The sequence below is a fragment of the Limulus polyphemus genome, unplaced genomic scaffold (genome assembly GCF_000517525.1).
Source record: "Limulus polyphemus unplaced genomic scaffold, Limulus_polyphemus-2.1.2 Scaffold2821, whole genome shotgun sequence".
Lineage (NCBI taxonomy): Eukaryota > Metazoa > Arthropoda > Merostomata > Xiphosura > Limulidae > Limulus > Limulus polyphemus.
Window position 1 is genome coordinate 84,734 of NW_013668431.1, and position 12,482 is coordinate 97,215.

Below are 12,482 nucleotides of genomic sequence, written 5' to 3' on the forward strand. Positions count from 1 at the left end.
ATTATGGACGGCTAGCGCAGATAGCCCTCGTGTAGCTTTACGCGAAATTCAAAAACAAACAAAAAAACAAAACAATCAACTTCAAACAAACCGTCCAATTTTGCTTCTTTCGACTTAAGATCCACGACACTATTTATGATTGAATAAATATATATATATATATTACCCCGATTAACAATCTTTAGTGGCATAACAGTAAGTCTGAGGGTTTATAGCATTAGACACTGCATTTTGATACCTGCGATTGGTTAAATACAAATAGCTCATTGTGTAGTTTTGCGCTTAGCAACAAACAAGCCAATCTTTGGAATGTGTGTCTATTGGTTTGAAATGTGCCGAGGCACAGATAGTTTGCCAGAATCTTTTGTTATTGTTAAAGAATTTATAATACATAAAATTTCCAAAGAAAATTATGAAAAAGACTTCTTTCTGGATATAATCACCAATAAGTCCATTAAACAGTTTAAGGTATATTGTAAAACTCTACATATAAAAAATGTATAAAATAAATTAAAGGATTTGTATTAATAACTTTGGAAAGCAAAGCCCTCTTCCCCTCCAGAAGATCACCAGTAAATCTGTGGATTTATAACGCTAAAAACGGGGTTTCGATGCCCGTGTTGGGCACAGTCAAATCTTGGTTATTGTTTTTGTTTTATTATTCTTACAGAGGATATATGGATTATGGGATTCCACTACTTCACACCTAGGTTCTTTCTAGATCCATTTGAAACTTTTTGATTCCATAATATTGGATAAACAAAACTATGATCCTTATTGATGCACCCATGTCATATGCATGAAATGTATCATCATTTTTTGTGTGATTTCACGTACGTTTTTCAAAGGATAGGAAATTGGTGCGTAAAGGAAGTGACCAGTTCTTTAAGTATCTTGTAAGTAAGTTATTCTGTTGTTTGTGTGTGTGTTTATTTCATTAACAATATTGGTAAAATATTTGATTTCGTTATTTTTTTATATTTCATTATATATCATTATTGTTATTAGGAAGATTTTCACTTTTAGCTTAGTCCAGTGTTCCCGAACTTTTGTCATCTACGCACCGCTTTAATAAATATGGTTTCTTGCACACACCCCTCTTGCATTATTGCATATTGATTATACCCTGATCATTTCCCTCCCCCCCCCCCAAGATATCATGTGTACCCCAGGAGGAGGGGCGTCCCACACTTTGGGAAACGTTGACTTGATGTTAGGACTAACCAGTCTAACCTCAAGCTCTATAGTGAACCTCGTGAGACATTATTAGGATTACGGCCGAAAACATCGCTAACAGCGAGTGTGCCCAACAGATGATTTAACGCATTCTGATAATTAGAAGTTTTTATTTTATGACATTGGATATCCATGGTTGTAGTAAATTATTTTTGTTAATTACTGGATTAGTTTGGATTTACGTGGATAGCTTTCTTTGACCAGAAATGAATGATAATAAAAGTATTAATATCCTATCATATAAATACAATAATAATAGTCAGATTGTATTGCTTCAGTCGTTATTTTTTTAAGAGTAAAGCCACATTAGGCTATCTGCTTTGTCCATCATAGTGAATCGAAACCCCTAGTTTAGCGTTGTAATTCAGTAAACTTAGCGATGTCCCACTGGGGGACGTGTTGCTTCACCCATTCAAACCCTTGTTGTTCCTTATCCCTTGTACCCATTGATTTTATAGGTTAGGAGACACTTAAGGGAAGTGGGGTGGGTGGGTGTCTTTAATTTATGTTTTTGGCAGTCACCCATCCATACACTTACGTGACGTCACTGTCAGAAACGCAGACCGGTAGCTATATCCGGTAGGCGTTGACCCCAAACACAGGTATTTTCCCGAATCCGATTCCCGAGCTTCGTTGATGTGTAGTTTATTAAGAAACATTCCTTTAGGTTGTTCCACGGTGTGGTCCGATTTGAGGACGTGGTAGAACTCATCTTTTACTTTAATAAGGTCGTCCTGAAGAACCGTTTCTTTCTTCTTTACTCGCCTCAACCACTAAAATGGAGTAAACATACACATAATAATATTGTAGGTAAAAATGTAGATTTAAGGGGGGAGGGGAATAATCAGTTACCGGTTATGTCAAATCACCAATTCTTTTGATCAACCATCTGATCAATACCTGCATTTTTGCGTTGAATTAACATCTATTACAGCATTATAATATTCTTGTAAATACCTCAAGATAATTAGGATAATTCATGTATTTGTTATGGTATTAAGATCTTTTCTGAGCCGACGAAGCATAATTATAATTAATCGTATTTGCAATAATACGCCCCTCTCGGTGGTCAACTGTAAATCTGAAAACTTATAATGCTTGTTTGTTTGTTTTTTAATTTCGCGCAAAGCTACACGAGGGATATCTGCGCTAGCCGTCCCTAATTTAGCAGTGAAAGACTAAAGGGAAGGCAGCTAGTCATCACCACCCACCGCCAACTCTTGGGCTACTCTTTTACCAACGAATAGTGGGATGGACCATCACATTATAACACCCCCACGGCTGAAAGGGCGAGCATGTTTGGTGGAACGGGGATTTGAACTCGCGACCCTCAGATTGCGAGTCGAGCGCCCCCTAATTATCTGACCATGCGAATCTATGTAAAGTACTACAAACCTTATGTACTGGTTTTAGGTTACAAGTAATACTATTAATAGAATAATTAAAATTATTGGAAAAAAAGTTTTTTTTCCTTTGGCTTTCTTCCCTTGAATCTGAAACCTAGCGGAGAGAATCCACGTCACAAACCCTGTTCAAAGCATTAAATGTAAGATCAGTATTTCATGTTATTGTGATATATTCTTTAAATTTTCCATTTATGAATGGGAAGTTCATATGAGGTTTAAGTGTCGTCCCTGTTCTTAACCACTGTTGTAGGTGGGAAGTGGGTGATCTTAGTACCAATCATATTGGTTGGTATTATAGTTATATATTAATTGATACTCACGTATAACTACTGCATCCAGAATTAGGAAGCGCTTGACAATCTACAGGTCGCATGTTCGAATCCCATCACCGAACATGTTCGTCCTTTTAGCAGTGGGGGCGTTATAATATTCGTTGGCAAAAGGGTAGCCTAAAATTTGGCGGTGGGTGGTGTTAAATAGCTGCCTTCTCTCTCTAGTCCATTTGCTATAAGTAGCGCAGATAGCCCTCATATAGCTTTCCACAAAAGTTCACAAATAAAATGGCCGCGAGCAGATGATGTGTAGTGGATGCTAACGGTTGGAGTATATGAATTCCAAGCCAGTTTATTTATTAGTCGGTTTGCTCATTTTAAGACAACACTAATTTTTCACTCACCCCACCCCTATTAAATGAATAACTGGTAACTGGAGAGACAGAGTATCTCCAACTCAATTTCGGGGCTAATGTGGCATTTATTCTCTTCCAAAATTGTATCTTTTGTAGCTTATAACTTGTTTCATTAGTTTCTTGCTAACACGGGATCTGTATATATTCATTTTCCTTAAAATAACATTAAAGGGCATGACAAGACTCTTGCCTTGTCATGTTAAACGTAAACAATATTAAAATCAATTGGACATGACAGGAGTCTTGGTTTGTGATGTTGAACGTAAACAATATTAAAACCAACTGGACATGACAGGAGTCTAGGTTTGTGATGTTGAACGTAAACAATATTAAAATCAACTGGACATGGCAGGAGTCTATTCAACATCACAAACCCGTAAACAATATTAAAATCAACTGGACATGACAGGACTCTTGCCTTGTGGTGTTGAACGTAAACAATACTAAAATCACCCGTACATGACGAGAGTACGTAGGGAACATCTAAAGTAATCTGAGTGTGAAAGAAGACTTCACTCTGTACTTCTGTATAATAGACATAGACAACATTTAAAGTACAATGGATATGTAGGGAGACTTGTCTCAATGTTATCTTGTAACTAAAAATCGTCTCTACATGAGAAGTGTGTTAATTAACATCCTACAGCTATACACACAGAAAACCACCTGGATATGAGGGACGTCTTGACTTCGTACACGACACTGGAAGGTGGCCGTTCTTCCGTATTCCACTGTTGTGTTAACCGGGTGGCTTCCTGTCAGTTCCGGCTTACTTAGGATTTGATCTAAAAGACATCAACATAACGTTACATTATCTCACGTTTTGAAGTCTCATTTAAGAAAAGGTACAATTTCTAACTAAAAGATGTCGCTTCATGTTACTTATTTAAAATTATATTATATTTGGTGCTGTGTGTTTTTGTTTTTTGTTGTTGCTGTTTTTCTAAATTTGATAAGTGGAAAATTGTAAGAGTTCAAGGTGTGGAGCTGATAAACTTGTTTCTTGGCAGAACGGGTCAGATCATATGTCATGGTCCTGCTACTGCTGTCATATGGTATGACGTGTTCGTCAGCCAGATAAATAACAATGTTAGTGTTAAGATGAAAACAGGAAACATTATCCTAAAATTGTTTGACTCGGATGTAGATAAATAGACAGATCTCACAATAGATCATTCATTTCCTTATGCCACGAGAAACCATTAATGAAATCACGTTTTTGTTTTCACTTGGGAAGTGGCGCGTGTATTTTGAAGCCATTGAAAAAATGGTTTTAGTTTAGTAATGTTTGTTTATTTAGTCATAATTTTCAGTTTGTTGTGATGAGCCCGAAATGTGCTTTATTTAAATAAAAAATTGTTTGATTAAGTACAACTCTCAATGTTATTTTAGTGAAAAACATTGTAATACAATTGGCTAACGATCTAAACACGGCAAAAGATTTGCGTGTATTTTGTAGATTGTGGTGCCATCTGTCGGATAGATTGTTAGACATAACCCGTCAATACTTACTAAAAATCTACATAAAATTAATGATCTCAAACAAAAGTAATTAACTTTGTCAGACTAATTTTGACTAGGACGTAAAGCTTTAGGATATCTGCCTCATTATTTTCCTTAGCAATATTTATATTAATGTAAATCGTACAAAAAATTGTTAAACATAGAACATTTAGATGAGTTCGCGGTATCTTATACAGAGGATCTGCACATAGGTTTTTATTTCTCGTACTCTAATTTAGTCAAGTAAGTTCTCCGGATCTACTAGAAGGTTCTAGCCTACAAAGTAAGTTCTCCAGATCTACTAGAAGGTTCTAGCCTACAAAGTAAGTTCTCCGGATCTACTAGAAGGTTCTAGCCTACAAAGTAAGTTCTCCAGATCTACTAGAAGGTTCTAGCCTACAAAGTAAGTTCTCCGGATCCACTAGAAGGTTCTAGCCTTCAAAGTAAATTCTCCGGATCCACTAGAAGGTTCTAGCCTTCAAAGTAAATTCTCCGGATCTACTAGAAGGTTCTAGCCTACAAAGTAAGTTCTCCGGATCCACTAGAAGGTTCTAGCCTACAAAGTAAGTTCTCCGGATCTACTAGAAGGTTCTAGCCTACAAAGTAAGTTCTCCGGATCCACTAGAAGGTTCTAGCCTACAAAGTAAGTTCTCCGGATCCACTAGAAGGTTCTAGCCTACAAAGTAAGTTCTCCGGATCCACTAGAAGGTTCTAGCCTACAAAGTAAGTTCTCCAGATCTACTAGAAGGTTCTAGCGTGCAAAGTAAGTTCTCCGGATACACTAGAAGGTTCTAGCCTACAAAGTAAGTTCTCTGGATCCACTAGAAGGTTCTAGCCTACAAAGTAAGTTATCTGGATCCACTAGAAGGTTCTAGCCTACAAAGTAAGTTCTCTTGATCCACTAGAAGATTCTAGCCTACAAAGTAAGTTCGCCGGATCCACTAGAAGGTTCTAGCCTACAAAGTTAACTCACACAAAATAAAAACCATGAATTACTTGCAACTTTGTTAACTTGACGAATGTGGCAGTACTAAAAAAATATTAGGTACAAATATTCAGCCCAATTAGAAACTCCATTAATTCGTGAACAAAATTCCCTCAATTATTCAGAGTTCAATTTATGACTCCCTAAACTTAATTTATTACTTAAGCCAGATAATTACTTTCTAAACTTAATTTATTACTTAAGCCAGGTAATTCAAAAGGAACTCATCGGACTTTGCATAGTCGTTCAGATATACTTGCTGGTTTGTGTTCCATCTTTACCTAGTGACCCTATTATGAGTGAGCCTCTCCAGCGGCACAGCGGTATCTCTGCGGAATTACAACGCTAGAAACAAGGTAGAAACTGTGGGTAGAGCACGGATAGCCATTCGCATTGCTTAGCTACAAACAAAACAAACTTATGATTGTAACTACTAAACATTATTTGAAAGCCGTGATACCGAAACAGCAAGTAATTAGACGCTCCAATAAATTTTATTTTCTTGACGATTTTTAAGAGTGATTATCTGTCTATTACCTCATAATTTAATTCTCTGGTAAAGGTAATGAATTAATTACAATACTTAATGAGATTGTAGATGGTAATCACGAAGAATTATTGTGCGTACGAAACTTTAATTCAATTAATTTTAAATTTACTTAATAAATGTACTTCTCCTTCAACAAATAATACTTAGCGAACCAGAATAAAAAATGGAACAATATCTCGTCACATTAAACTTTATGTTTCATTTTAATTTTCAAGCACATTAGACAGAACTTTGCATTTAAAGATAGGTCGAATAAACTCGTCCAAATAAAGAGTTTTTCAGCAGTCGGAGGTACCGAGAAAGTATTGGAAATGTCTGTTTTGTAATCGGTTGGGCATAAATAGCTATAGAAATGATTGTTTTTAACATATTTTTTTAAAGACACTACTATGCATATTTATTTGTACAAGAACCAAATTTCTCCAGTCCTTTTATGTATTCAGCATTTTAAACAAATTTTGGAAAGAAACGGGAAGAAACAGACGAAACATAAACGTATTCGTACTTTATAAAGAGAAATTCAAAAATCCTCGCTTGTGTTTCAAATTGTATAAAATTATTTGGACAGAGATCATTCCTATTGATCATAAATTTCAAGTCACGTTGATCATATTTTTATTGGTCATTAATCTCACGTGTCGATCCTTCTGATCATTAATCTTCCACGTTGACGTTATTCCTATTGATCATTTATCTTCCACATTGGAGTCACGTGGATTAGATTTTTATTGATCATTAATCTACCAACTTGATCACATTTCTATGATCATTAATTTCCAAATTTGATCACATTTCTATGATCATTAATCTCCAAATTTGATCACATTTCTATGATCATTAATCTCCCAATTGGATCATATTCCTACTGATCATTTACCTGCCAATTGGATCATATTCCTACTGATCATTTACCTCCCAATTGGATCATATTCCTACTGATCATTTACCTCCCAATTGGATTATATTCCTACTGATCATTTACTTACCACGTTATCTCGCACTTTGGAGTCACAATAAAAGCAGTTTCATAATCAGTGCCCCCACCAGTGGCACAGCGGTATGTCTGCGTACTTACAACGCTAGAACCCGGGTTTCTATACCCGTGGTGGGCAGAGCACAGATAGCCCATTGTGTAGCTTTGTGCTTAATTACAAACAAACATAATTAGTATTTTAGAAATGATTCATGTTAATGTTCAAGTATTGAAAATTAGTTACCATATTGTAGAAAATTCAAATCAGGGTAAAAAATGGATTTCATGTCTATCGTAGACAGTGTGTAGATTGTAATTTCCAATTTATGTCCCTCCTGTGGACCAAGTTTCTGTAGTTGAAACGTCCAAGAGTTTTTGTTTAAAAACTTTCTTAAACCTCAATATATCTTTATCTTTTTCAACTAAGGTACGAGAATCCAATAAATAGGCTTAGAAAGCCGAAAACGTGAAGTTTGTAAGTTCAATCAATAAGTGTTTCAAAGGAAGTTCAGAGCAATATTCTACTGGATTTGAAGTCTTTATGGACTGCACCTGTCTGGAATGGACAACGTGTCAGTGAGGTATTCACCAGGTCGTAAAGGAAAAACCTTCCATAGGAGATTCCTAATGCCTCTTCAAACTGCAACTTGAGTTACATTCAGTAGACTTCTCTTAATATGGAATGTCTCATTTGTTCTTCTTTGCTGAGGAGTGATTTAATTTTGGAATATTCTCAGGAATTTATCCGCGCTAGGGAAGGAATTTTATTGCTGGTTTCACGAGGATAGTTCGGACGGTGCGCGTTGGCGTCATTCGCTATAGGAATCTGTCTACTGAATAGGGGCGATTAGCAAAAGATGCTCGTGCTGCGCATGGGATTATACGTCAGTTAAATTTACTGAAAATCGAAAGAGCTGCCACACTCGAACTATTCGCCAAATTTCTTATCCTTTTAAATCCAATATTTGGGAGTTCCACTGGAGATCCTTTGCGAAGTTTTATCGAAATCTACTCAGCCAGCTGCTCACAACAGCTTGTGACGTCAGGATACGAGGCAGACTGTTTTTAGATATCAAACATACAATGTCCAGATGATTCGTGAACCAATATGGATATATTCTGAGCTATTTCGTAAGAGTAACACACAATAGTGGTAAATAAGGGTTATTAATGGGCTTGTTAAAGTGTCATCTCGAGTATGATATGACTAGCAGTGTCTAGGAAACCCATGTCAGTGGTTATGATCTGGAATTAAATGAATAAGATATTCATGTAAGTAGGTGGGAAAAAAATGGAAGTTCGAGAAACTGGGAATAAATTCGCAAGAAATAAACTAATAAAAAGGGTTGAAATTCGAGGTGGGTGGATGCAGGTTAAACAAGGATATAATGATGAACTGGAGTAGATATGGAGAGAAGTGTGGGTGGAAAGGTGGAAAAATAAGGAGTTTTGTTCAAGAAGTGGATTAGGATTTCTCACCCCTTTTTCTGCTATTAAAGTTTTGTTACAAGCGACTGGTCTCAAGGATTGGTAGAAAATAGTGTGTTGTTACAAGCGACTGGTCCCAAGGATTGGTAGAAAATAGTGTGTTGTTACAAGCTACTGGTCCCAAGGATTGATAGAAAATAGTGTGTTGTTACAAGCGACTGGTCCCAAGGATTGGTAGAAAATAGTGTGTTGTTACAAGCTACTGGTCCCAAGGATTGATAGAAACTAGTGTTTTGTTACAAGCGACTGGTCTCAAGGATTGGTAGAAAATGCTTGTAACAATACACTGACTGGTCCCAAGGATTGATAGAAACTAGTGTTTTGTTACAAGCGACTGGTCCCAAGGATTGATAGAAAATAGTGTTTTGTAACAAGCGACTGGTCCCAAGGATTGATAGAAACTAGTGTTTTGTTACAAGCGACTGGTCCAAAGTTACAAGGAAAGAGACGTCCTCCATCTAATTAGACGAAATAAAAAGGAAATGCCATCTTTAGGATTTATCGAATTTAGGTTTAGTAAGCTGAACTAAATTGAAGTTTTATTTGGTGAGACGGAGAGAAAGAGGATTACTATACGTTGTCGTGGATGAGTTAAACAAGAACATCGTAAAGTTCCTCAAGTGCTTTTTTTTTGTTGTTGTTTTTAACCTTTAGCTGTTGCTATACCAACTAGATGTCTGAAGATCTGAACGTTGAATTTCTACAGAAAAAAAATCACGGTTAATGTTTTCTTATCTTTTTTTTTTGGTTGTTAAGGGTTATTTTTTTTTTACACAACAGTAGCTGCTTAAGACTGTGTAAATCAACGTTGTTAGACGTTACATTAAAAGTTAAATCCTCACTTCTGATCTAGAGGGAATATCGTTAAATATTATTTAAACTGTCCCTGAAAGAAATCCTGCTAGGTTTGTCATTATTTTCTTTATATATACATATTTTACTTCGATACCTAATGTTATATTATCTTCTCCAGTACTAAAACCGATTCAGTAGCCCAGAATAATTTTTAAAGGAAGTCTATATGGATCCAAAACCCCCCTCTTTCTCTCGATGGATGAACGAAAAGATATGAAGGACGGATAGATAGAGTAGACAGGAATGTTAATGACACATTGACGTTGTTTTGCAGATCGAAGGGTCCGGGGTTCGAGATGCAAAGTAATGCTTTCTTCCTCTTACACATTCTGGAGAGAAAGCGAGGTTATAGAAAGTGAAATGTGATGACAAGAATAATTGGAAACTTGTGCGAACAAGTTACTGTTTTCTTGTACAAAACAAAATCGCAAGCACGAAACACTGGGAATTCGGTGATACAGAAAACAGTAAGATACAATTACGCTTTGGTAAGTACGAAAAGTACCCTAAAACATTCACAACAACGCATTCGTGAAAGCGAATATAAATAAAAGCAATTTCTGAGAGCTAGAATATTTTGGTTGTTATTTTACATGCTCAACACCAGGGGCATTTTAAAATTATTTTCATAAAAAGTTACAGATGGCGCTGTACAACAAAGTTTTTTTAACTGTATCAACTGTTGGCATTTTATTATTCATAAGCGGTTGAGAATGAAATTATTCAGTGTTTATGTCCTAGGGACATCTTTAAGCCTAGAATTGTGAGTTGGATCCCTGTGTGTCCCACTGTCTTCTTGAGCAAATTTTTCTACACTACTCATGCGCCATGTTTCTAGTGGGTCAGTGGAAAGTTTGCGGATTTACAGAGGTAGAAACCGGGTTTCGATACCCGTGGTGGACAGAGTGCAGATAAATCATTGTGTAGTTTTTACACTAGAAAACAACAATAACGACAACAATACAAAATATAAAGAAAGATGGCGCTTACAACAATATTGCAATCAATCCCACTAATTACTTCTGGCATTCTCCTAGAATATGACTCCCCTTCACTCCCCCTCCCCGGTGACTGGCTCAGTGGTAAGTCTGCGAGCTTCTCACGCTGAAAACTGGGTTTCGATACCCGCACTGGGCTTAGCAATCAACCCCAATAATCACTTCTGGCATTCCCCTAGAATATTACTCCCCTTCACTCCCCCTCCCCGGTGACTGCCTCAGCAGTAAGTCTGTGAGCATCTCACGCTAAAAAACGGGTTTCGATACCCGAGGTGGGCTTAGCACAGATAGCCCATCGTGTAGCTTTGTGCTTACCAACAAAATAAGCAAACCCAGAATGAATCATTTCAATGAATGCAGTAACAAACAAAACACACAAAAAAATCATCAAATTGATTCAATATGTAATGAGCAGTATAAAATAAGTCGATAATTTTAGGGTTAAGTAACAATAATGATTATTTTAATATTAAATAAGTCGATAATTTTAGGGTTAAGTAACAATAATGATTATTTTAATATTAAATAAGTCGATACTTTTAGGGTTAAGTATCAATAATGATTATTTTAATATTAAATAAGTCGATAATTTTAGGGTTAAGTATCAATAATGATTATTTTAATATTAAATAAGTCGATAATTTTAGGGTTAAGTATCAATAATGATTATTTTAATATTAAATAAGTCGATAATTTTAGGGTTAAGTATCAATAATGATTATTTTAATATTATAAGTCGATTGTTTTAGGGTTAAGTATCAATAATGATTATTTTAATATTAAATAAGTCGATTGTTTTAGGGTTAAGTATCAATAATGATTATTTTAATATTAAATAAGTCGATAATTTTAAGGTTAAGTATCAATAATGATTAATTTAATATTCCACCTATTGGTTCATCATCTGGTTTCTTTCAATTTAGATTATTTCCACGTAAGTAATTAAGATACTTTTTGGTTGTTCAATGAGCTAGGCTACAAATTAGTAAACGACCTAAAAATAGTTCTCTGCAACGTCACCTGTCTTCTTACGCGGACGAATCGCGTCTAAAGTTTTTGTGAACGTTGTCTACGATCAGAAAAAGAAGCCGCCATAAATAACAATAAGATGATCCAGCATGAATAAGTCTTAGTGTCCTCTGCTGTTCCAGACATTCGCTTTCTCTTTAAAAATTCATTAAAGCACTAACCGGATTTCATTGACGTGGATGTTTTAATGAAATTTTTGTTAGTTTTAATACCTTCTGTACATTTTGCTAGAAAAGCTTTCTTTGATTATCAGCGACATTCCTTAACAAGAAATAGTTTATAATGAAATTGTATTTTCAAGAAAAATAACATACGAGATTAGGAGACTCTTCAAAGTTTCAAAGTAGACGTCTATACTTGTGGTGTTCATGTCTTTCTATTGGTTTCTTTTTCACGATACTTCGCTTAGTTTTCTGATCAGAATACAGGAGAATTACGAAAATATTTACCTCAAGGAATAAGTATTAAAAGAAAATCAATATTTCCGAAGTATTGTTAGGGTTAGAATATTTTTCTCGAAGGAATTATGTCACTTTTGTTGTTTCTTTGTTGTTGTTAAGCGCAATGGATTATCTGTGCTGTGTCCATCACGGGTATCGAAACCCGGTTTTTAGCGTCACAAGCCTTTAGACTTGCCATTGCCACTTAGGGGTTTGTTTGTTTGTTTGAAGTTAAACACAAAGCTACATAATGAACTGTCTGTGCTCTGCCCACCACGGATATCGAAACCCGGTTTTTTAGCGTCACAAGCCTTCAGACTTGCCGTTGCCA

General features: G+C 35.8%; 1 protein-coding gene across 8 annotated transcripts in view; it reads right to left on the reverse strand.

Annotated features, from left to right (window-relative positions):
• The window catches only part of LOC106467988 (fibroblast growth factor receptor-like 1), a 69,805-nt gene that overhangs the window by 3,581 nt on the left and 53,742 nt on the right, over positions 1-12,482 (reverse strand). For all 8 annotated transcript variants that reach the window (XM_022396257.1, XM_022396263.1, XM_022396262.1 and 5 more), the window contains 2 exons: positions 3,997-4,115; positions 1,775-2,009 (listed from right to left, as the gene is read on the reverse strand). In XM_022396257.1, coding sequence (XP_022251965.1) covers positions 1,775-2,009; positions 3,997-4,115 — 354 coding nt within the window. The remainder of the gene's footprint in view (positions 1-1,774; positions 2,010-3,996; positions 4,116-12,482) is intronic.